Source organism: Nicotiana tabacum, chromosome 19 (genome assembly GCF_000715075.1).
Source record: "Nicotiana tabacum cultivar K326 chromosome 19, ASM71507v2, whole genome shotgun sequence".
NCBI lineage: Eukaryota > Viridiplantae > Streptophyta > Magnoliopsida > Solanales > Solanaceae > Nicotiana > Nicotiana tabacum.
The window spans coordinates 115086031-115112438 of NC_134098.1; the positions used below are offsets into that span (position 1 = coordinate 115086031).

Consider the following 26408-nt stretch of genomic DNA (forward strand, 5'->3'; position numbering starts at 1 on the left):
ATATTTTTTATAACCGAGAAATTAACCAGGATATTACACCCATGACCTTGAAAATGGATGGTCTTGATTTATTGACCCCCGCTTATCTCATGAGCAAACCTCTAAGGTCAAAAGTGTTACCCATGGAATAAGCGAGGGGTAAACTTGAAGTTCTACCCATCAGGTAAACGGGGTCAAAAAAATGAAAGTGGCACCGAAATGTTGTACATTTGTAAAAATCACCCGAAACTGGTCACAGCTTTGAAATACGGCATATAATGAGCACATTCCTCTACATAAATATCAAATTGTGACATCCCCTGTCGTACTACCTTTACCGCTGAATCAAAGCCTAGGGCATATTTATTTTATATGCAAATCCAAGTCAAATTAACTTTTGAAATCATGACTAGTGAAGAAGCAAGACGTTGGGCCAAATGTGATGCTTTTGATATGAGAGAGGTTCCTTAATAACAAAAGACTATACTCGGGTGTCTTCGAGGAACTAAAAACAATAGAAGTGGTTAATTGAGAAATCTCCAATACTATTAAAAAGCAACTCTGTTGTTCAAGTCTCTCTCAACTCAGTTGCAAATGGCAAGACAAAGAGGACTCGTTGCAGGCCTTTGGCAAACCAAATACTGTGAAAATGACTAATAAAGAGTTGCACCACCAAAACCATTTGAATATTGTGGAGAGTGCAGGCCTTGACCTCAGTATATCAATACTCCACCACATAGAAATGAAACAAATATTGTGGAACATTCACCCAAATAATTCAAGAAAAGTTCTTGTGAAAATACTTATACACTATTGAGTGAAAGAGATTAAAAGGTATACCAGAAATGGGGAAGGCAAGCAAATGGATCAGAAACTTTCTGATGACATTGGGGAAAAAGGAGGAAAGGGAAAAGAAAGAAGAGAAATCAATAGAAAGTATGGGAACCCCAACTGCAAGTTGCCCATCAACTCCAAAAGTGAAAAGGAGATGGAGTTTCAAGAAATCATCAAGCATGGAGAGAAATAACCATAAGAGTAATAGGTCTTTTGACTTGACTTTCATTCACAAACTAAATACACAAGGAGACAAAGCAAGCCTAACAGCAAAAGGAGCTATAGAACCAAAAACCTATATTATCAGACGTGTTAAGAATACAGCAGCCACCAAAATCCAAGCAGTTTTCCGCTCATATTTGGTAACCATTCAAACTCTGAGTCTATTCTTGTTTATTTTCCAATCTAGGTTCACCCATGCTTGGTTTCAGTCGATCCTCAAATTTTGTACTTCCCAAGTTACTTATCATGGGAAGGACTTTGTTCCCACCTTAAGGCCAACGAACATGCACAGCTAAACTATGTGGAATGAGATTGTGCTCATTAATGAAATAAACAATGTTAAATGCTAAAAGGTGAAAGATGGCTTGAAAGCATAAATGATGTTTATGTAGGCAAGGAAAGCATTGCGAGCGCTAAGAAGCCTAGTTAGATTACAGGCACTGGTAAGGGGTCACCTAGTAAGGAAACAGACAGCAGCAATGGTCAAACGTATGCACTCTCTGATGGTCATTCAACTAAGGGCTCGTGTTCAAAGAGTTCAGATGGCTGAAGAAGCACATACCCCCAAATCAAGAAAGAGCCAGAAAGTATCATATGAAAACAGTCAGCTTACCAGATCCTGCAGTATTGTAGGTCTCCTTTTTTTTTCCTCTGCATAATTTTGGGTGTACAATAAAATGGAAATGATAAATACTTTAAATGGCAGGAAAAGATGGATGTTAGCATTCAAGAGAAAGGGAGAGTCCAGAAGAAAAATAGCATAAAGAATGAATCTGCGAGAATGGAAAACGGAGTGAACACCTCTGAATCTCATCGCCTTTCAGTATCAAGGAGGGACTATCATGTACTTCAGATATGTCGAAGCCCCACTACACTGAGTGATATGAGCACAGTAAGTTATGATAGTCATATAGAGGATTTCTCCTTCAAGATGGCAGAAAAAGGTTCTGAACATAGCTCTAATGTTTCAACAACCATATCATCCAATACCCCATTTTCCGTCGCACAATCAGAAAATCCAAACTCCATATTTTCTAGTGCTCCTTTTGCACCAACATACATGTCCAATACAGAATCCTCAAGAGCAAAAGCTAGATCACAGAGTGAACCGAGGCAACGACCCAATTGGAGCATTAAAAGAAAAAGCAAGCGCATACCATCAATGGATGGGATAACAGGAATGCCTGATTCTAGCAGGGAAGAAACACCTACCCACAGCAGGAGACACAATGGCCCAGAAAGCCATGAAACCTGGTTACTCAAGCTCTACAAACCAGCAAAGTCCTCCAAGCATGTCAAGGTTGATTCCCCAGCGTAATGTCTTTCATTTCACCTGTGGAAGATCTCTCCTGTGTACGAGGTAAGAATGGCTAGTGCAAGAGATCTGTAGCTACTTGTCGCTCACTCTAAATATCCAAGTCTCATCACTTCCATTTACATCAGCCTCCTTTGAGCATATACTGGTTCCATCCTGTCTATTTAAACTCCATTTTTCTTAAAATATCTCTGTTATTAGAGCATCCAAGCGCATAAGGAATACTGCAAATGTCACCCCAAAATTGGGATAGACGCCCAACTTCTGATGAAAACTGAAGTTGAGATTGGTTTCTCAAGTTGAGTAAATGCAGTCAAAAATAAAAGAGACAAGAAACAAAGCAAGCACTCTCTAGTTGGGCGAAAATAGATGCTAACAATGGGACTTCCCATCCAGAAGCAGTAATATTTCTAGTGGATTCAAAGACCTGTTCTCTCATCCATACTATCCTCTCAGTCCTGCATGAATTTGCTAAATGTGCAAGGGGTAAGGGTAATAGGAGATCCTAGCTATGAATTACCGTATCAGTTTATGACTATGCCTCTATGCAGCAAAATTTGGGCACCTACAGAAAATATTACAGCAAAGACTACTTTATACACATTGAATGTTCATTAGAACTAATCTTCTTGTTTAGAAGCATTTTCTTTGATGCTCTTGGCCAACCAAATAGCTGTTTCCCTAGGAGAAACTTTTTCAGGTCCAAATGGCTTCAATAAGACACCAAGTTCATCAAATCTATCTTCTTGCAAGAGTCTAGCACTGAACTCAAGTAGTCCCTCCAGGGCTTCGGCCCGTTGTTTATAAGATGACATGTTAAAACGGCGGCGTCTTGTGTCAGATGAGGTTCGGCTAGATGCACCAGCAGTGGCATTTTGATCAGAAGAATCAGTTATATCCTCTCTATCCGCATGCACCATGGGGCCTTCAAACCCCCGCCAAGCATCATTTGAACTCAGTCTATCAAATTTACTGTCAGGAATCTGTATGGTACATTTGTCTTTCATAACTGAATACTCAGCTTGTGGTGAGCCAGAGGAACCTTGCGCAGAGTTTGATGATGTTCGGCGTGTAGGATGGAAAGGATCTTCATATGAGGCTAATGGAAACTCAAGCATCTTGTCAATTCGAGGGGCATTGACAGAAACATCAGGAGACTTGATACAGTCAAGGAAACTGAGACTCGGCCTTCGAGGTATTTCTTGAACTGCTGCCTTGTTTGTCAACGGCAAGGATGCCCTACGAATTGTAGAAACAGATCTCTTCACCAAGGTTCGTGAAGCCTGTCAAGCATAGAGTAGTCAAACAACAGGTACAGGGAACAGATCACCAAGGGAAATGTGGTTAAGCAGGCTAAAATTGCATATTAAGTCATATTACAACTTAAAGCGCACAAGCTTATATCCATGATTTTCAGAACACACACACAAGAGCAACTACATGTTATCTTCTTCTTTTCTTTTCGTGCGCTCTCCCTCTCTCTCTTCTCTTCTACTTTCGCCCAGCTGGGCCTGAATGCAGATGGAGACAAGCATGTTTATCTACCGCTTCAACGCTTTACATAGTCTAAGAATCCAAATAGATACAGGACTAAAATATTATGCAAGACGAGTAATCCATCACAAATTTAGTGATAAGAAAACACAAAATCATATGATCTTTTGCAATGCTAGCAAGGCAAATCAAAAACTTCTGATTATTTTAAATATTTTTTGCAAACACATTTTATAATTACCAAGAGGAAAAATGAAAGTTTAACAACAAAGCAAAGAGAAATCCTACAAGGTCAACAACCAGAAATTTATTGGTTTTGGTGGCACTACGCTTATCTGAAACGTTATATTGGTTGCTTAACAAAACGACATATTTACCTAGAGAAAAAACCTAAACTCATATTGCCTCCACCTCGTGTGACACAGTTTGATTTGATACACAATTTAAGATTTTAAACCCACTATTTTATCACAATAATAATGGTGGAAAAGAATATTAAATTTGTAGTTGGAATAATAATTTCACTGAGAAAGCATCTCATCTAAGTTTAAATTTGAATAATAAAATGATTTAAATTCTTGACATTTGAATATTATTATGAATTCACGTCAAACCATTTGGATATCCTACAATAGAAAGTGTCATACAAATTAGGACAGCAAGAGTAATACAGAAGATTTAGAGAATCCTTCACAATTATAAACAGCACGTACTAATTGTTGTAGCACAGGCAAAATTTTCAAGAATGAGATGGGTATAGTTCTAACCAATCGTATGATAAAACTATGGAGTTGCTACTATTCTGTTTTCTACTCGATTTATTTTGACAAAACATATTTTTACAAGGTCAGTATCCCCTTTATGCCCATATAAATGCATATCTACTTACACACCAGAAAAGACAAAAAAGTTCAGATTTAGCTAACTGTCAAGGTGGATAAAATAAATATTGAGTCAAGACCAAAGTAACTAAAATCTTGAAAGATATTATACTACTAAGATAATTTTTTTATTTTTTAAGAAAACTATATGATATTAAAGGAGTTGAAGGACGCATTTTGAAACAAGCTAATCTTGCCATTCTCACCAGAAATGAGCAGGCAGAATGTAAATAATTATACCCTGAAAAGTTCAACGTTTAAAATGCAGATATCAAGTCCAGTTGTCCATAATCCACAGCTTAAATCTAAAATCATAAACAGAAGCAGTTTCACTGCAGACACAAATTAGAGAATCTTCAATTATCTTTGATTCAAGTAAGGGAAGGGGAAAGAAAAGATGGGAGTGACACATATTCTTCATGGAAAATGTACACTCTTTAACCTATGTTGTTTGATATTCTGTAATTCCTTTTTGTTAAGTCAACCAGTAAAGAGAAGTGATCACCAATTAACTAGCTAAAGTCTAATGAAACAAATACCACATGTACATAAATAAAGTCACAGTCCCAATACCATCTCATTTTCATACATGAGTGGAGGAATCGAAAACATGCTGAAATGAAGGATTTTCACGTCTTGATTTTAGTTGCCCTCATATTTTACTCCCTTGCCAAATAAGCAAATACTCCCTCCGTTCACTTTTACTTGGCAGGTATACTAAAAATAGATTTTCATTTTTACTTGTCACTTTATGCATATCAAGAGAGACAAATTTTTTTCCTGTTTTACCCTTAATTCATTAACCAACATTTCTTGAATAAATAATGGTCAATTGTAGCTTTCCAATGCTCAATATTGGAACTCACAGAGAACTCTTCATTATCCCCCTTCGTTAAACACAAAAGTCCACTAAAGTCGTCTTTTATTCTCTTGTTCTTTGGAGTATTTTTTTTCTTCAGAAGTTATTTGGGAATTTGGGTTCAATTATTGAGTATCAATTAATAGGGTTATTGTGGTAAAATTATAATGTCAATCATTGTTTCTTAAGGGGCGTGAAAAGTCAAAACGTGCCAAGTAAAAGTGAACGGAGGGAGTACCATTTTAGTTACCCTCATATTTTCTTTTGTCATATCTATGGTTTTGTTAGTTTTTAGCCGAGTCCTAATAAAACATAGGCTAACACAAAATATCTAATTTAATTTGGCGAAATATATTCCTGGTTTAGGTATTCCAACGGGTTAATCAAGATTCAGAGTGAAAATAGCTTCTTTTATAACTTTTAAAGATCCAAATTGAAAATAGCACTATTAAGTCAGATTTTAGGATACCATCTTCTTTTTTCACATATAAGTTGACACTGTTGAAGATTAGTGAGAAACTATTTTCAGAATTTGTTGCTATGGAAAACAATCTAGTGAATCTATTAGTTTTAATATATTGTTATTTGCACACTTTGATGTACATGAGCTGAACCGCTTGGACGTTGTCTAGAATAAATCCATTTATCTTTTATAGAATAAAAACAAGTAAAATGAATAACCTTTTACTTGTAGCCTTACCATTTCATTGTTCCTTAGCTCCACTTGTCTTTTTGGGGTAGCTGATTTCGGCACGATCACTTTTGGATTCTTGGTCACAAGCATAGCTTTTGAAGTGACTTTTTTTGTGACAGTTGATCCTCTTTCAGGGCTTCCAACAGACAATTCAGATACTCTGCTTGGAGTTTTTGGATGTCTCCGACTTGAAAAGGTATAGTCATGATCAGAAACACTAGGGTTCAGAGTCCTATCATTTCCACATGACACCCGCTTCTCTCTATTCTTTGGGAAAGGTGTGCTTTCAGACACTGCAAATCTGGGTTTTTTTACATCATTATCAGGCAAAGAAGCAGGTAAACTGTTACGCCTAGGGCCGTTAAGTTTGAGATGAGTATTAATCACATATGGTTGAAGGAGTGGATTTCTAAGAAGTTCAGCTGCCTGTCACATTATAAAATATATAAAAAAATTGTCAGTTTGAATATATAATAAAAGTATGTCCATAAGTATTACAAACCAAAAATAAAAATAAAAAAGAGCAAAAACAAAAGATAAAGAATTGAATGTTTCTACTATCGGATGAACCATAAGTCAAAAGGAAGCATCTTACATTATGCTGTAAAGCACAGGCATGGAAGGCAGGAGACACAAGAAAGAAATGTAACAAACAATAACATCATATTTTCGGACAACCTATCCCCTGTAAACTCCCACGACAACTTCCTGGACTTTGTCATTTCACTATCCTTAGTATAGTCTCTTTTGTGTCGGAGCTGACAGTCAATTTCTAGTTCTTGATATGCTTTTGTAATTTTGCATCTTCTGGATGCCAGTAATCTCATATTTGCTTTTAGGTAAAGATGTTGAGACAGCACTACAGCATTTATAAGCTTCTGTTTATTTATATAAAATAACTCCATCATATACAGATTACTATCCCAAAAAAATTCATTCATGCAGATCGCGTCATATGTATGTAAGCCACTAGTTCAGATTTGTTAATGAACCTCATAGGAGATCTTAAGGCAATAGCTTAATGTGTTAAGACGTAAATGAACCTATATAAATACAGATAAAGAGAAATTCATACGCTTGGCCTTAGTTCTGGGTTTTTCCGCAGCATGCTTTTGACAAGACCTCGGCTGGAAGGCAAATAAGAAAAGTGAATAAGCAGAGTGGTAAAAATAAAGGATTATCATGCACGGGTAGAGTTTCTCATAGATAAAGCCAAAAAAGAGTTCAATACATAGTTACTGAGGCACGTAAACATCCCCTCCAAATTATATTGCAACAATATCTTAATTTGGTTCCCATTCTATGGCACACTTTTGCATGAGATTTGCGCTGAAACATGATTATGTAAACTCTGGCATTGGGTAGCTTACTGAGTGTATCATGCTCAAATATGACGAACTTTACAACTCACTTTTTTCTTAACTCAATCGCCTTGTCAGATAAGAGCTGAGAGATCTTTGGCAAAAGGTGTATCAGTCATTTAACCCATACTGACTTTGACTTAACTTGGTTGCCAAATACCCTAGAAAGTTTTCTTTCAAACAACTACATGACATATTTGAAATTCGTGTCTGACACAATTTCCGGATTTCAGTTTCCTTACTAACTAGAGTAGTGCATTGCAAATAGAGGCTTTAAGAAGTGAAGAATAGATTCTTCATGTCGTCATAATGATTCCTAAAACAACCTTGAGTAGTTCATCATAATAATAAAGACCTACTACCTGACCTCCAACTTATGCACTATCTCCTTTCACCACATTTTCCCTTTAGATGGCATCAAGTAGAAATATCATTTTAGAAATATGTCCTCCACCAAGGGATAAGAAAGGTCGGGGAGGGTAGATGCAGTAAAAATGATTGCTGCTTTTTCACTGGCTTCTTTTTTCATGTTGCTAAAATTTTTGCCTTTTACACCTCAATTTATTTTACAGAAATCTATTTTGGTTCTGGTGATAGAACCTACGCAGAATCTGATGATAAAGACAAAATTAATTCCATTCATGCAAGTTAACACAAGGAGGCATGTCATTTTGTGTATTAGACTGGAAGCTACAATGGACATAGAGGGAATTAGAAAGCCCTTAAGCGTGGGTTAGCGTAATTTAACTGTAAGATCCTTATGTTGGCCTTTCTTTTAAATAAGGAACGCTTATCTACTGGACTTATCTAAAGTAAAACCGAAGTTGAACACATCCAGTTAACTTGCAATAATTTTGTTCCCATCTGTTGATTGACTGTTTATAAGTTTAAAATAGATATGTATATCTTAAGATAGTTCTCCAAAAAAAAAAATCATTTGGAAAAAATAAAAAGAGAGGGTTTCCTTCAATAGGACTAGAAAGTCCACCTTTAGAAATCACAGTCCTAAATAAAAGGGCAGCACTTATACTGTTATACATACAAATATATACATGGTTCCATGACAACAGAAATCTCAATCAAATGAATGACTTACAATGGACCAGAGTATTTTGTGGGAAGAGGTGCCACAATAGACTTGTTTATTTTGTTGATGAGTGCTTGCATATCCTATGCCAACATGCACATGATGACATAAGTTTCAACATCCAGAAATATCCGACAGAAATAGGAAAGTGAATAGTAAAATGCAAAAGCCTTAGAACATATATGGATACACATAAGCAACAGTGATTAGTTTCTCAAAGCACTAGAAGTAACATTACCAAATAACTACATCATAAGTAGAATCATAAAACAACCATCCATTGATTGAAGTATTATAAGGAAGACAAGGGCCATGATCACCCTATGTACTCATTTAAAACAAGATAGATAATAATAACCTATAAACTCATAAACAGAGGAAATCATTGGCAGCACAATGAATAAAAATCAGATGCCATTGTTCATAAAGAACACTTGATTATTTCCAGTTTCAGTAGAGCCCCAGTGGGAAAATGGAAAATCTCCATGGGCTCATTAGCTAAATCTAGGCAATGTCCATAAACAAAATATATCTTTAGCTAATATCATATATAACTAGCACTAGTAAATACTATTCAATTTTTCATACAAGTGTCTTTCTCCCATTACATATCTTAGGGTTCAATCCTTTTTCAAGAATCAAGCTCAGCAGACCCCACTAAACTTCATGTTCTTAGTTTCCATCAATTGCTACACATTTGAGTCTTTTTTAACATCTCTCCAGAGTCATGATACCAACCTAGAACATGCACAGTCATCTAAAGTACTTGAGAATTCTCCACAACTATTGTTAGTGGTTCAACATGGACATCTGACTAGCTGTGACAGCTACAGTTCTCGTTTCTTTCGCAAAAGAAAAATCTACAACCTGCAATAACTAAAATCTTCACATGATGTGGGTTGAGAACCATGAGGTCTCACAAATCCCAGCAGAAGCAAAATCACTAGGTGATTTCTTCCAATTTGTCCAAGCCTTGGAGGACAGAATTGTCCGGTACCTATGCTGGTGGGAGCTAGCAGGTACCCCATGGAACTAGTCAAGGTGTGTGCAATTTGGCCCGGACATCAGGGTTATGGAAAAAAAATACTTCTAAAAAACATGGGCTGCATTTCAAAATGCTGACAAGCTAATAACTTGAGTAATAAGGTTAGACAGTAACAAGGTTCACAATAACCTACAAATGCCTTGAATGCAGGCTTAAGCGCAGCCATTTCATATATGCAGCATCCTGGATGGAAAAAATCAAAGAAATGTCAGTACACCTTCACATTAAGTGCCAACTAAGCATGTGAACCAAACATCGCATCAGGCACCAATGTATGCTGGCATTTAAAATGTGTGCCACTTGATGTATATTTGTATTACCTAGGGACCATATGTCTGACTTGGATCCATAAGGTATGTCTGCAAGAAGCTCAGGGCACATGTAACTGGGGGTTCCAACAATCTGAGAAATTAAGCAAGTATAACTTACTTAAACAATACTCAAAAACATGAAATCTTTTGGATATAACATTACTTACAGAGGAAGCAAGATCATCCGAAGTCAACATCTTGGCAAGTCCAAAATCGCCTGCAGTAGTACTTGTCCCTCAGTAAAATATTAGAATTATAGAACTTTCAAGAAGCTTGAAATGCAAAATGAGTAAACTAACCTAGACGAATATCTTGCTCTCTTGTTAGAAATATATTTGAACACTGCAAAAGATGTTACAAACACAAAGTTTAGAAGAGCAGCAAAGTTAAGAAGTAATAAGAATATGAATCCACCCAGTGAAAAACAATTGCGGCGAACCTTAACATCACGATGAAGGATGTGATTCATGTGCAAGTAGTCAAGAGCCATTAAGAGTTGAACAAGCCACTTGCACAGTTTCTATTAACAGTTCATGACTCGGGTTAGATGCGAATGACACACAAATGACAGCTTTTTTTCTCAACTTTTGAAAATAACTCTTTAACTATAGTTGAACATTGGAGCAAAAGATTCAAAGAGCAGAAGGTTAACCTCTTCAGGAAAATGGATGCCCTTTGTTTTTTTTATGACCTCTGACCTGCAAAGTTGAAGGAAAATAGAGGTCACTGCAATGAAGCAGGCATGCAGTTATTAGGGCTACTTCCAAGGTCATTAGAGACAAATGGAATCAAACTACATAGTTTAAGTATGAAAAGTCACTCACATGTCACCACCTTCGCAGTAACCTATGACTATGCATACATAGCAACCCTGCAAGAGAAGGCACAAAAAGTAAAATCCTCATTTAAGCTTTGAATTTATCCATTCAATAAACACCCTCAGCAGTCAAGTAGTGCTACAACACATGTAAAGAAAAATCAAGAATGTCCCAACTAGCAAAGGAATGTAAAGAAAAAGAGAGTAAAAGTGTTCGAAAACAAGAGCTTGCCAGAGATCTTAGTAGAAGTACTCCTAGAATAATGTCAGCCACTTGTATGCTTCTTAATTCTTAAGATATAAAGGGTATAACCTCATCTAGGAGCAACTTCGGTGTACTTGTCTAACAAACAAATAGCCTGTAAGAGGCCCAACATTGCCTAGTTGCAAACATAAAGAACTTATGATTCTACTTCAAAGTTGTCTACACAGCTTTTATCTAGTCGTATTCCCACTCTGCTCATGTAATGTGGGTTTAAATCTAACCACTAATTGTATAACAAGTTAACAACAGCCTACTGGAGAATAAACTCTATTTCCCTTCCAATTACATTGTACCAAAAAATTTAAGTGATTCATAGAAAAGATAATAAGTAAAAAAAGAAAATACAGAGTGACTTATCAAAACAAAACCAAAAAAACGATAGAGTGTTTGTTGAGTGCACTTAAGAAACTCTGTGCTCATCCAGGTGGATAACAACAACAACCCAGTAAAATCCCACAAGTGGGGTCTGGGAAGGGTACGCAGACCTTACCCCTACCCCGAGGGAGTAGTCCAGGTGGATAAGTAGGGGATAAAAGCTGCATAGAAAAGTATGCACATATAGTAGCTGATTCCTTCCCTAAGATGACCAAGAACTGGCAATTAAATATGCGCTTGAGCACTTTGACAGTTTTGAATCTGTTATCGCAAATTGACATGCATCATTATCTCCCTTATTCTTTCCAAAATCATAGTGTACTAATAGTATTCCAAATTATAGACAAACAACTTGTGCCCAAACACAATCCATTAAGGTTGCTCTGACATTTCAAAGACATCAAAAAATTTTGCCACATAACAAATTGAGTTCCTGCAAAAATTTCCTAAAGTTATTATTGGTATAGGGGTTTGCCTATCAAGAAATAATTGGCTTCTTTACTTATAGAACTTTCAAACAAATTTCACTTTCAGATTTACCTACCCTATACTTCTGCATGCTTTATTTAGGATAAGGGACATGGAAGTGCTTAATCTCATACTCTCCCAAAAGAAGAAAACACATACATCAAATGTTTTATCAAAATGCCGAAAGTATCAAATAAGGAATGAAAAGAACATGACTTGAAAGATAAGTACAGCATGCAACCTTCTCCACCCATGAGTCTTTGTACTCCACAATGAATGGGTTTTGCATACTCGAAATAAGGGCCATCTACAAAATAAAGGATAAATTAAACAATAGGGCATTTTAAGAAAGCTCAACTACAAAGCATAATATGGTTTAAATTACATATGAAAAAGTACATCAAGTAGCAGTAGAAGTATTTGGCGAAAATGATTTAAGTTCTTTACTTTGAAAGGTTCAAAAGCGATGCAGTTTCCTTTTTATTGAAGATCTTATTGTCCCTTCAAACTCCAATATGTACCTTTTACTAGATACTGAAAGCTTGGAATACCAAAATAGAACACAAAATATCATTTCTGAACCTCTTTCAAGGCAGATGTGTAGAAATTCTAGAATATGGTAGAAACTCAAAGTTTCCTGAATGTTTCCTAGGATACGGAAGGCCCGATGTGAGAAGATGCTCTGCTTTAAGCAGAAGACACAAACCTCCTGGTGTGCATTTCGGCGAGTCCTGTCTGTTTGTCGAGCGAGACGGATTTTTTTCAATACATACCTTGAAATAAGAAGGAACATGAAGAATAAATTAATACTTGTCTAACAAACACCAAAAAGCAATTGTTCACAGACATGTGTTTTTGATAAGTAGCAATTGCTCACAGAATTGAAGAGTTCATATACACTTCACATAGTATAAGTGCAATAAGTGACTATATGTATGTGGCTTATATAAATAACTATGTTTTCTAGCTCTTACTTCTTCTTTTCAAGCTTATGCCTCACAAGAACTGCAGAGCCAAAAGCCCCTTTGCCAATTTGCTCCAATAATTCATACTGCTCCATTGGACCCGTAACTGATCTTCCCCTTCACAGGTCAAACTTCAAATTGCACCAATCTCGTTGCTAAATAAAAAACAGCATACATACATTAACAAACTACTAAAAGGCTACAAGTTTAGGCAAAAATAAATCAAAATAAAAAATAGAAAGAATCAACAAAATAATCTTTGTTCTACAATGGCCAGAAGGCTACTAGGACAGACATAGCTACACGTTATTACATATGCAAAACATCCACAAAAGAGATTTATTTAGAGGTGTTACGCCCCAAAATGGCACTGATCTAGTCCTGTAATTGCCAGAACTTAGAGATCATGTCAAATTGCTGAAAATCTTCAGAATAAGGTTCTAATACCAGAATACAACTGCAATTTTCCATGACATTGCACCAATTTAAGGAAAATAAACGCAATAAAGTGCCCTTTTTGTGAAATAAGAAAAAACAACTCATTGTTTCCATGACATTGCGACAATTTATAAAAACTAATGCAACAAGTTGCATTTTCTTAAAATTTGAAGGGGAGAAAAAATCACGATTGCCCTCTCAGGCATTTGAACAAACATCTCAAGCAACCAGAAAATACCCAAACCCCAGATAGTGTTTTGACAACATTGTGAAAATACTAACAGTCATACATCATACGCTCCAAACTGATGAAATGAGCTGCATTTTTTCTTGAAATATAAGGGGTACAAAAAACAGAACACATAACCAAACATTTCATAACCAATCAAGACAATCATCATCTCAAGAAACAAATAAAATGCCCAAACCACACTTGTTATTTAGTACAATATATTAAAAAAAAATTAGCAGTTATACATTCAAGGAAACCAAATAAGTACCAAAACCCTTGCAGTGACACATCACACAAATGTAGAAATAAATTACATAAATATGAAATACAGCAAACAAGATCAGAGACTGAGAGAAACAGGAAACACAAAACAACTCACACATTACTCTTATTAACAGTACACAAATGTAATAAACACAACTAAACACTCAAAAAGAACAAAAATCAAAAGCAGATTTAAAATGGGTAGCTCAAAAAAAGGACCTAAAAATTAGCATAAATTAGAGCTACAAATATACAAATTGAAGTACCCAGAACTCACATTTTCAGGCATTGAAGTCAGTCAAGTAAGAAATGGGTCATAGTCAAACTATTGAATAGATTCACTTCAATTTAAGTTGGAAAAAGGGAAAAAGTGAAAAAAAGAAAAAGAAAAAGCTGAAAAAGATAAACCAGAAAACGTGAAGCTTTGTGGATCACGAGCTACATTGAAGAATGCAAAGGGCAATGAAATGTGAAAACGACGTCGTTTACAGCTTCAGAAGAGTAGAGTACAAGAAGTAGATGAGGAAGAAGTGAGTCGTGGTAGTAGTGTTCTTGCTCTTCTTCCATACTGTTTTTTGTTTTTTTTTCTTTTAAGAGAATAATGGGGAAATGAAATTCCTTATTTATTTATTTATTATTTATTATTTATTCATTTATTATTATTTTTTTTATTTTAAAACCCCTCCCAATTATTTATTCATTGAATTGTATAGGAGTAGTAAGTTATGATGGAGATATATTATAAAAGTGGAGAGAGGAATAGAGACAAAGGGGAGTGAAGAAGAAGACAAACGTAGAGAGAGAGAAAGGAGATTAACGTTTAAAGATGGATTAGTTTATTAGTTTGGGGGATCTTAATGAAAATGAGAGTAGACACCCTCTTTGGAGACAACCCCACCGACCCCCAAAAGCTTGTATTTAATGTACATTTGGTAAAAGCTGAATGCTCGTCATTATTTTGCGTAATCTTGTTTTGACAAATTTAGCAATCAAATTAGTTTTAGAAACTTGCATGGTAATAAGTAAAGATACTATAATGTAGTAGCATATGTTTCTTAAATATTAATTACGTATGATATATTAATGTGGCAATCCACTGTCACCACCGCTGCTACTAACAAATTCTATCATTATTATCACTATCACAAGTAGGGCTTTTCAAAATCGAACCGAACCAATGGCTTTATTGGCTAGTGTTATCGGATTATCGAGGTAATGAATGGTGAACGGATTGAGATTTTATAATTAACGGCTTAACAATTTGGGGGCAGATTACTCAATTTTCGTATCGGGTAAACCGTTAACTCGTTAAGAAATTTTATATTTATACTTTTACCACTATGTAAGACGACTCTGCAGCTGCTTTTTGTGTTGTTTTAGCTGGTTTGAGCTTTATGTGTTGTTCAACTTGAAATGATAAAAGCAAGATATTTAGCTCATATTATAGCACACTAAAGTTAGGCAGAGTTGTAGTAAGATGGATGCAGCTAGTTTTTTTCATGTTTAGAATGCTCATCTGGATTTTGTACGGTACAATGAACTGGAACTATGTTCATTGCATAGATTAGGTGGTATATGTTATATCTTCCTTATCGGTACTTCTTATATGTACTAGATTGGAAAACGACTTTTCAAAAATATTGTTAGATTAACGAGACAGTCTATTGAATTTGAATCCGACATTAGTTTGAAAGTATTGACATGTCATTTTACTATGGCCATTTGGTATTGATTGTTCAAAAAAATTCTATTTGGTTTAGCCGATAAAACCGCCCGATAATCGTTAATCCGATATCAACCCGTCCATTGTCTTATTGGATGGCCAGCGAATTATTACATTTATAATCCGATAACCGTTAAGCCGAACCGTTAAGCATAGTTATCCGCTCGATAAACACCCATAATCACAAGTCGCCTCTAACACTTATAGTTGCATAAGTATCACTTGCATTTGTTACTGCACAATCATAATTATCGATCACCAGCGGTGAAGTTACAGCTAATCACCAGCAGTAGAGTTGCAGGGAAAAGAATTCATTTGAATCCTACGATGCAAAATAAGATTGAAACATTTGTTTTCATATTCACAAACTTTTGAATCTCCTTAATATAAGAGAAGTCTAAATGTAGTAGCAAAAGGTTTGTTTTAGGCTGCACATTCGAATTTTATAATTCGCTTATTAAAATTTCGGATCTACACAACATCATGTCCACCAACCACAACCACAACTACCATCGATCCACCTCAAAATCAGAGGTGGATTCAGGATTCGAAGATTGCGGGTGCCACCATATTATGCATACAGTATACATGTCAGTAGCTACAAAGACAGATTAGGAATAATGGATCGGTTCGGTTAGTTTTCGATTAATTTGAATAGGCCTTTCATTCACAAAGCAAATAGATTCGATTTTAGTTCAAATTTTAACGCTTAATTTAAACACATTCTAAATAAAAATGCAAAAGAAAAATAACATTTCATGAAAGAGCGCCTCCAATATAAATATTTGCTTTAAGGGTATCTTAACTACACTATATTCTTTGTTTGACTAGATTAATTTACTTGTATTGTTCTTTGTTTATTTTTTCATCTTAATTGTTGAGTTATATGATAATTATTTTCAAAGAAAAAACTTCAACATTCAATATTCAACCAATGATATTCAACTCAAAGCGACTATCAATCAAGCCATTTAATTTTTTTTCAAAACCAATAGAAGATATTGCTCAAATTATATTCCAATATATAAATTAATATCGTTTCATTAAAAATAAAAAAATTATATTCTAATTAAAATCAATTAAAATTACTATAGAAAATAATTGTTTATAAAGTAAGGTATATTGATAGAAACAAAATGAGGACTGAAAGTTAAAAAAATGAAGAAGAGAGACTTATCAAGCAATAAAAGGAGGGAAAGAAACGAAAAAGAAGAAAAAGATATGAGGCCCTAGGATTCAACTAAAAATAAAAGAAATCTTAATAAGTAGAAAAAAAAAGAAAAATCAAAGGAGCTGCTCCAATCAGTGGCGAAGCCAGAAAATTCAGCAAGGGTGTTCAAACATTTGCCAGTGGGCTATGTAAGGGTGTTCAAAGTCTATTTTTAATCAATAACAAGTAATATTTTACCTTATATGAAGTATAATTTTCCAGCCAAGGGTGGTCAGTTGACCAACCTTGGTTGCACGTATCTTCGCCCCTGACTCCAATAGGGAATCGAACTTGCATTCTTGAGGCCAAGAAAAGCCTTCAAAGGGAAGGCTAAATCAATGGCACACACTTTCACTTTGTGACTTTTGAGTGTCATTTTATCCATTTATACGTTTTTTTACATAAATATTATATACATGGTAGAAATTTTAACGAAGTGAGCGGGTACCGTAATACTCCTAACTTGCCACGCAGATCCGCCCCTGCTCAAAACCATCAAGCCGACCGCCACCACCGTGTGTTGCCACATTCATTTGTTTTTACAGCGTGCTGCATCAAGTAACATTATGTATTAATAAAAACTCTAAGTTTAAGCGATATTTAGGTAACAAGTTTTCAATCGAATCTGCTTTATGTAATTGTACGTTGTTTGAAAGACGGTCAACTAATTAAGAGGGGACCACTCGTGTGAACTGGGCGTGAGTATTTGGTGGGCCATATTTATTTGGAGCGTTTGTCGGGTATAGAACAGAACACATAAATGTGGGCCAGACCCCCACTTTCCTTTGCTCAATCATAAGGCTTTATCCGTGAATCCTAGCTAGTTCGCCTTTCAGTCACAGGTTTCCGATTTGACTAAAAGTTTTCTTCTGTCATTTGATTCCAATGGTTGGTCTAATTTTAATATAATTCCAAATTAACGATTTTACTCTTAATGAATTAAGCGGGAGCTTTTGTGATTGTGAACATCATCAAATGTAAAGTTTTCCTCCCGTACTTCACTATTAATAATCTAATTGTATTGTTGTAAACGGTAAAAACCGGTTATTCTTTCGTACGAACTGGTTGAGATAGTAATGCATTAGATCAAAGAAGCATCATTATAATCAGGTTGAGATCCGGAGTCAGGTCACCAAGCTTCGAGCTCTAAGGATCAGTCAAATGTCGAGATCGATATCATTATCAGTTTCAATCGAACTATGATGCAAAGTGAAGTTATCCAGCTTACGAGGCAGAGACCGACCAACACTGACCCCGAATCAATACAAGGTTCCGGGCCAAAATCGAAATCGAGTCAATATCTAGAGCTCAGGTCAAGATCGAGCTTATAGACAAGACCCGTTGCAATTCCACTAGAGGAGAGAATTCTAGCAGGAATTATGGAAAAACTAATTTATCATGGGTCTCCCACTATGTATATTTAATTACATCTTAAGTAGAGTCCCTCCACTATAAAGGGTATGGTTATTATTTCTATAAAGGACAAGTTTTTACATACTTGGTAACTAAGATATCACACATTTCATATTGAAGAACTATCCTTTCTAGCTTTATATCTTTCATCCTCACAGTCAAATATTTGATATTTCTATTTATCCATACGATTTGTGTTGAGTTATACCACATATCTTTAGAACTACGTACAAATTCAACTCTATTCGTTTTTCGGGTAAACAGTTTGGCGCCAACCGTGGGGCTAAGGATAACAGTGGTTATTTGATACGAATCTGCAAAAACATACCGTTTTGCGCTTGTTTCCGAAAGTATCTTGGATTTCGGATTAGCAACGACCAACTATCAATCAAATGGTCTTACCTATCGACAAGGAAGCTGGTCTTCAGGATGAGAACAACAACTTGACACCCAGTACCGAAAGATCACTTGTCAACGCCGTCGGAGCTCGAATCAAAGTGCCGATAGACATCAATTTGCATGTGGTCATTGAGGCGAACCTACATTCTGAACCTGGAAATAGCATTCATGGTGGCACTCGGTCTGCAGCTCGAGATACCCATAACGTCGAGGAAAACAACGGCAACCTGCGTATGATTTTCAAAATGTTGCAAGCTCAACAGGCAGCAATAGCTCAGTTGCAGAGTCAAACCCAGATACCGAGTAGACCAGAGCCTAGTCAACCCCGAGAAATCACCCCTACAACGGAACCAGCTATAATAAAATCAAACGAGCAGGAGTCGAGGACTAACCCTGAAATTGCTAAGATGTTCGAAGAACTGACCAAGAGAATAGAATCGGGAGAAAGGAGGATCGAAGCAAACGACAAAAAAGTGGAAACATACAACTCCAGGGTTGATCAGATCCCGGGGGCACCACCAATATTGAAGGGCTTAGATTCCAAAAAATTCATACAAAAACCTTTCTCCCCAAGCGCGACTCCTAAACCGATCCCAAAGAAGTTCCGCATGCCCGAGATTCCTAAATATAACGGAACTACCGACCCCAACGAACATGTCACCCCATACACATGTGCCATCAAAGGGAATGATCTAGAAGATGATGAGATCGAATCCGTATTACTGAAGAAATTCGGTGAAACCCTATCAAAGGGAGCTATGATATTGTATCATAATTTGCCATATAATTATATCGATTCTTTTGCTATGCTTGTGCATTCCTTCGTAAAAACACACGCTGGGGCCATAAAAGTCGAGACCAGGAAGTCGAACCTGTTTAAAGTAAGACAAAGGGATAACGAGATGCTAAGGGAACTCGTGTCTCGTTTTCAAATGGAACGAATGGATCTACCCCCAGTCACAGATGATTGGGTTGTTCAAGCTCTCACTCAAGGTTTGAATGAATGAAGTTCGACGGTTTCACGGCAGTTGAAGCATAACCTGATCGAGTACCCAGCTATCACTTGGGCCGAAGTACACAATCGGTACCAATCAAAAATTTAAGTCGAAGATGATCAGTTGGGGTCTGAGCCCACTGCTCGAAGGGATATCAATTGAGAACAAGGTCCGATCAGGGATCGATACCGATCGTATAACGAAAATCAAAGAATCAATGAGTCGAGACGTAACCACAGACAAAGCAACAAAAGAAGTCATCGAGGTCAAGGGTCTCGGGGGCTTATAAACAGAAGTGGGTTTGACAGGCCTACCAGATCTAAGGAAGCATCTCGGCTATCGGAGTATAACTTCAGCGTTGATGCGTCCGCCATCGTGTCGGCTATCGGACGTATCAAAGACACTAAATGGCCTCGACCCATATAGACTGATCCTGCCCAAAGGAATCCCAATCAAATGTGTGAGTATCATGGCACCCATGGCCACATAACGGAATATTGCAGGCAACGAAGAGATGAGGTAGCCCGGTTATTCAATAAAAGGCACCTTCAAGAATTTTTAAGCGACAGGGCGAAGAACCATTTCAAAAACAGGGATTTTGGCAAGCAAAACGAACAAGAAGAACCATAGCACATCATCCACATGATCATCGGCGGCGTCGATACCCCTCAAGGGTCGGTGCTTAAATGCACTAAGACATAGATTATGAGAGAAAAACGATCTCGAACTCAGGATTACGCACACATATGAACTTTGTCCTTCAATGATGATGATGCAGAAGGAGTCATACAACCTCATAACGATGCACTAGTAATATCTGTACTTATGAATAAAACTAAAGTTAATTGTGTGTTAATTGATCCAGGAAGCTCGGCCAACATCATTAGATCGAAGGTTGTAAAAAAGCTCGGTATACAGGACCAGGTCGTACCCGCAACCATGGTTCTAAACGGATTCAATATGGCATGTGAAACCACCAAAGGCGAGATAATTCTGCCGATAAACGTGGCCGGAACTATCCAGGAAACAAAATTCCACGTAATTGAAGGCGACATGAGGTACAACGCCCTTTTTGGGAGGCCATGGATCCACAACATGAGAACTATACCTTCGACCCTACACCATGTTCTTAAATTCCCAACATCAGGGGGAGTCAAAACAGTGTACGGAGAATAACCGGCCGCGAGGGAAATGTTTGCCGTCGAAGAAGCAATTCTGATACCCTCACCCTCATCAACAAAGGGGTCGAACTCAAAAGGGGAAAAAGATTCCAAGCAATTACAGACGTTAGCTTTAACCTAACCAGAAAATCAAAAGATCGAGATAGATGATGATCAAAGGATCCCTCGATCCTTCGTGGTTCCCGATGATTCCGACTCTACCCAATCAATGATTGAAGAATTGGAGCAAGTCGTACTAATCGAATATTTTCCCGAACGAAAGATATACCTTGGAACGGGATTAACACCCGAACTCAGGAAAAAGGTTTATTCAATTTCTTATCGATAACATAGACTGTTTTGCTTGGTCCCATTTAGATATAACATGGATCCCACCGGATATAACGACACATCGGCTAAGCCTGGACCCTAAGTTCAAACCGGTGAAGCAAAAAAGAAGATCCCAGTCCGAGGTAAAACACGCATTCATAAAGGACGAGGTAATTAAACTTCTCAAAATAGGGTCCATTCGGGAGGTAAAATATCCCGAATGGCTAGCCAATGTATTTATAGTCCCCAAAATAGGGAACAAACTTAGAATGTGTGTAGATTATAAGGATTTAAACAAGGCATGCCCCAAAGATTCTTTTCCGCTGCCCAACATCGATCGCATGATCGATGCCACGACTGTCCACGAGGTCCTTACTTTTCTCGATGCCTATTTCGGGTATAATCAAATCCAAATGAACCCGGAAGACCAGGAAAAGACTTCATTTGTCACCAAGTATGGAACATATTGTTATAATGTGATGCCCTTCGGGCTAAAAAATGCATGAGCTACTTGCCAACGCCTAGTAATTAAAATATTCGAGGAACAAATAGGTAAATCAATGGAAGTTTATATTGATGGCATGCTAGTTAAGTCCCTGCGCGCAAAGGACCATTTGACTCATTTGCAAGAAACATTCGAGATTTTAAGGAAATACAACATGAAGCTCAACCCGAGAAATGTGCTTTCGGGGTCGGTTCGGGCAAGTTCTTAGGCTTCATGGTATCAAATCGGGGGATCGAGATTAACCCCAATAAAATCAAGACCATCGAAGACATCGCCATCATGGACAGTGTAAAAGCCGTGCAAAGGCTAACATGGCGGATTGCTGCCTTAGGCCGATTTATTTCAAGGTCGTCAGATCGGAGCCACAAATATTTCTCTCTACTCAAAAAGAAAAACGATTTCGCTTGGACCCCGGAATGCCAACATGCATTAGAGAGATTAAAACAATACCTATCGAGCCTACCACTGCTTCATACTCCAAAAACAGACGAAAAACTTTGCATGTACTTGGCAGTATCGGAAATCGCAGTAAGTGGTGTCCTCGTTCGAGAAGAGAAAGGTACGCAATTTCCTGTTTATTATGTAAGTCTATCCTTAGGAGAAACAAAAACTAGATATCCACACTTAGAAAAATTAGCACTTGCACTAATAAGTGCCTCTAGAAAGTTAAGACCGTACTTTCAGTGTCACCCCATATGCGTGTTGACCACTTACCCACTCTGTAATGTTTTGCATAAGCTTGAACTATCAGGCTGATTGGCTAAATGGGTTGTCGACCTCAGTGGGTACGACATCGAATATCAACCTCGTACGGCCATCAAGTCTCAAATTTTAGCGGGCTTCATAGCCGATTTCATGCCAACCCTCATATCCGAAGTAGAAAAAGAACTCTTATTGAAATCGGGTACATCATCGGGGGTATGGACCCTTTTTACGAACAGGGCTTCAAACGTAAAGGGGTCCGGGCTAGGCATCGTTTTAAAGCCACCCACGGGTAACACCATTAGGCAATCTATCAAAATTACTAGGTTGACTAACAACGAGGCCGAGTATAAGGCCATGATTGCAGGTCTCGAGCATGCTAAAAGCTTGGGAGAAGAAGTCATTAAATCCAAATGTGACTCTTTACTGGTGGTAAATCAAGTAAACAAAACCTTCAAAATTCAAGAGGATAGAATGCAAGGGTATTTGGACAAATTGTAGGTCACTTTGCACCATTTCAAAGAATGAACTTTACAGCATGTTCCACGAGAACAAAACAGTGAGGCCGATGCACTTGCTAATTTGGGATCATCGGTCGAGAAAGGCGAGATAAGCTCGGGGACTGTCGTTCAACTTTCGAGATCCGTGATCGAAGAAGGTCATGCCGAGATAAATTCTACAAGCTTAACCTGAGATTGGAGGAATAAGTATATTGAATACTTAAAGAATTAAAAGCTCCCACCGGACCCAAAAAATTCGAGGGCCCTACGAACCAAAGCTGCTCGATTCACATTGACTGTAGATGGAACGTTATACTGAAGAACATTCGATGGACCATTGGCAGAATGCTTAGGTCCAGGAGACACTGACTACGTCCTACGTGAGGTGCACGAGGGCACTTGTGGAAATCACTCTGGTGTCGATTCTTTAGTCCAAAAAATAATCAGGACAGGGTATTATTGGATCGATATGGACAAAGATGCAAAGGACTTTGTTCGGAAATATGACAAATGCCAAAGGTTTGTACCAATGATCCATCAGCCCGAAAGCAACCTCACTCAGTCCTATCCCCATGGCCATTCATGAAATGAGGAATAGATATCGTCGGCCCTCTGCCATCAGCCCTAGGTAAAGCTAAGATCATTTTATTTATGACTGACTATTTCTCTAAATGGGTTGAAGCGTCGGCTTTCATGAAAGTAAGATAGAAAGAGGTTATAGACTTTATCTGGGATCATATCGTATGTCGATTCGGGATACCCCCCCCCCCCGAAATAGTGTGTGACAATGGAAAACAGTTTGTCGACAGTAAAGTGACAAAATTCCTCGAAGACCACAAAATAAAAAGGATATTATCAACATCGTATCACCCTAGTGGGAACAGACATGCCGAATCAACGAACAAAACTATCATTCAAAACCTAAAGAAAAGTTTGAACGATGCAAAGGGAAAATGGAGAGAATTCCTACCCGAAGTTCTTTGGGCATATCGAACAACATCAAAATCTAGTACGGGGGCAAACCCATTCTCCTTAGTATATGGCTACAAAGCCTTGATTCCAGTCGAAGTCGGGGAACCTAGTGCCAGGTTTCGATATACAACAGAAGAGTCAAATAACGAGGCTATGAACACTAGCCTCGAATTATCGGATGAAAAACGAGAAGCTGTTCTCGTCTAATTGGCTGCCCAAAAGCAGCGAATCGAAAGATACTATAATCGAAGAACCAAGCTTAGCTATTTTAAACTGGGTGACTTAGTGCTAAGGAAAGTCACCCTCAGTACCCGAAATCCAAACGAAGGAAAACTAGGTCCAAACTGGGAAGGACCGTATCAGGTTCTCGAAAATGTCGGAAAAGGATCCTACAAGCTCGGTATTATAAACGACAAACAACTATCAAGCAATTGGAATATATCACACCTAAAACGATACTACTGCTAAGGTACGACCCTTCCATATTCATTTATATTTCGAAACTAACCCCTGCAGGAGTCCGATCAGGAGCTAGGATGGATCCTTCAATACGAAGCCCTAGGTCTGAAAGCACGCGTTGCACTCTTTTTCCCTTAGACTGGTTTTATCCCAAATGGGTTTTTCGGCAAGGTTTTTAATGAGGCAACCATTGATCGTGCTAACTTAGAAACAATTCGACAGTATCCGCGACCTCTTTACAATCGACCTCGAATACTGGGGGGCATTAGCCCTCAAATATATCAAGTTCGATGCAAGAAAGTTACTTCATAACAAGAGGGTTCCGATAGGAAAAATTGTAAGAGCCAAATGGTCAAAACGAACCATGCTCATGTAGTTGGCCCGAGCCTTGACGCGAAACATGGACACATGTATAATGACTTATAAAGAAAAATTTCTTCTTTATCGATATCTTATATCCAAGAAAGATCCCCCTATTTCGAGATTTATTATGCAACCGGGCTTAAGGTAAATCAACGAGTTCGAGCAACACTCACTCAACTATTAAGCCTACGGGCTATATTATTTCGAGTTCGAAATCACTCACTCGACAATTAAGCCTACGAGCTATATTACTTCGAGTTCAAAATCACTCACTCGACTATTAAACCTACGGGCTACATTACTTCAAGTTTGAAATCACTCACTCTACAATTAAGCCTACGGGCTATATTACTTCGAGTTCGAAATCACTCACTCGACTATTAAGCCTACAGACTACATTACTTCGAGTTCGAAATCACTCACTCTACAATTAAGCCTATGGGCTACATTACTTCGAGTTCGAATCACTCACTCGACTACTAAGCCTACGAGCTACATTACTTCGAGTTCAAAACCACTCACCCGAAAATTAAGCCTACAGGCTACATTACTTCGAGTTCTAAATCACTCACTTGACTACTAAGACTACGGGTTATATTACTTCGAGTTCGAAATCACTCACTCGACTACTAAGCCTACAGGCTACATTACTTCGAGTTCGAATCACCCACTCAACTATTAAGCCTACGTGCTACATTACTTCGAGTTCGAATCACTCACTCGACTATTAAGCCTACTGGCTACATTACTTCGAGTTCGAATCACTCACTCGACTATTAATCCTACGGGCTACATTACATCGATTTCGAATCACTCACCCGACTATTAAGCCTACGGGCTACATTACTTCGAGTTCGAATCACTCACTCGACTACTAAGCCTACGGGCTGTACTTCGAGTTCGAATCACTCACTCGATACCTACAGGCTATATTACCTCGAGTTCGAATCACTCACCCGACTACTGAGACTACGGGCTACTCTTATTTCGGGTTCGAAGCAAAGTGCTCATTTGACCATTAAGCCTACAGGCTACATTACTTCGAGTTCGAATCACTCACTCGACTAAATTGCCTAAAGCCTTACGAAAACCGACATAAATGAAACAAAATCTTCATAAGGTAGAAAATAAAGGCAAGTCGGGAAAAGAAAAGTTATTTATATATACATACAAGATTGTTTATAACATCCAAAATGGAAACTAAGGGCTAAGTTTCTTGGTTATCTCCGGGGGCGGTCTCTTCTCCATCGGGCTCCTCCCCACTCTAAGACCCGCTCTTATTCCCATCACCGTCATCATTATCATTGGAGGCCAAGGCCCCAGCATCGACTTCAAGCTCTTTTGCCTTTATTATTTCTTCAGTAAGATCAAAGTCTCGAGCATGGATCTCCTCAAGGGTTTCCCTCCGAGATTGACATTTGGCAAATTCGACTATCCAATGTGCTCAAGTTCGAGCATTCTCAGCTACTTCCCTCGCATACGACTAAGCGGCCTCAGCATCGTCCCGATAAATAGCCACAAATGCATCTGCATCGGCCTTTGTCTTTTCAACATTGGCAAGTTCAGAAGCCAACCAAGCCTCGAGCTCCTCTGTTTTCCTTGCTTGAACCGAGCTTTTCTCCTTTATACTTTGAAGTTGGTTTTTGGCCAAAGACAATTGGGCTCGAGCAACCCCTTTCTCTGTAGCAAAGCGGTCCATACCTTCTTTCCACATCAAGGACTCCGCTTTTATCACATCAACCTCCTCACGGAGTTTCCCGATCATCTCAAT

The 26408-nt window shown here is 37.8% G+C and overlaps 2 protein-coding genes across 5 annotated transcripts; one reads left to right on the forward strand and one right to left on the reverse strand.

Annotated features, from left to right (window-relative positions):
• Nucleotides 1–701: 701 nt before the first annotated feature.
• On the forward strand, nucleotides 702–2488 carry LOC107775981 (protein IQ-DOMAIN 19-like). Its single transcript, XM_016595789.2, has 3 exons — nucleotides 702–1175; nucleotides 1428–1664; nucleotides 1742–2488. Exons 1-3 carry the CDS (start codon nucleotides 825–827, stop codon nucleotides 2351–2353), a joined length of 1200 nt encoding a protein of 399 aa, XP_016451275.2. The 5' UTR covers nucleotides 702–824; the 3' UTR covers nucleotides 2354–2488.
• A 217-nt stretch (nucleotides 2489–2705) lies between these two features.
• On the reverse strand, nucleotides 2706–14499 carry LOC107775980 (serine/threonine-protein kinase Nek2). 4 transcript variants are annotated; one of them, XM_016595787.2, is made up of 15 exons: nucleotides 14315–14499; nucleotides 12982–13127; nucleotides 12714–12780; nucleotides 12249–12314; nucleotides 10907–10953; nucleotides 10735–10780; nucleotides 10522–10602; nucleotides 10382–10424; nucleotides 10250–10299; nucleotides 10092–10173; nucleotides 9905–9954; nucleotides 8736–8809; nucleotides 7354–7405; nucleotides 6285–6704; nucleotides 2706–3633 (listed from the first exon to the last, which is right to left on the reverse strand). In XM_016595787.2, the coding sequence occupies exons 2-15, from the start codon at nucleotides 13065–13067 to the stop codon at nucleotides 2971–2973; spliced, it is 1827 nt and encodes a 608-aa protein (XP_016451273.1). In that variant the 5' UTR covers nucleotides 13068–13127; nucleotides 14315–14499; the 3' UTR covers nucleotides 2706–2970. The 4 variants fall into 4 exon arrangements, with proteins under 4 accessions (XP_016451273.1, XP_016451274.1, XP_075094541.1 ...); XM_016595788.2 differs by having other exon boundaries at nucleotides 14184–14498; XM_075238440.1 differs by lacking the exon at nucleotides 10382–10424 and having other exon boundaries at nucleotides 10250–10317; nucleotides 10497–10602.
• Between the last annotated feature and the right edge of the window lie 11909 nt (nucleotides 14500–26408).

Excerpts from the sequence above, each read along its gene's own strand:
- LOC107775981 (XM_016595789.2), top strand. The coding sequence starts at position 825 with ATGGGGAAGGCAAGCAAATGGATCAGAAACTTTCTGATGACATTGGGG. Across the intron at positions 1,176-1,427 it reads CAGTTTTCCGCTCATATTTG|GCAAGGAAAGCATTGCGAGC; the intron begins GTAACCATTCAA and ends ATGTTTATGTAG. Across the intron at positions 1,665-1,741 it reads TTACCAGATCCTGCAGTATT|GAAAAGATGGATGTTAGCAT; the intron begins GTAGGTCTCCTT and ends TTTAAATGGCAG.
- LOC107775980 (XM_016595787.2), bottom strand. The coding sequence starts at position 13,067 with ATGGAGCAGTATGAATTATTGGAGCAAATTGGCAAAGGGGCTTTTGGC. Across the intron at positions 10,781-10,906 it reads TACTGCGAAGGTGGTGACAT|GTCAGAGGTCATAAAAAAAA; the intron begins GTGAGTGACTTT and ends TCAACTTTGCAG. Across the intron at positions 7,406-8,735 it reads ACAAAATACTCTGGTCCATT|CCGAGGTCTTGTCAAAAGCA; the intron begins GTAAGTCATTCA and ends TTTGCCTTCCAG.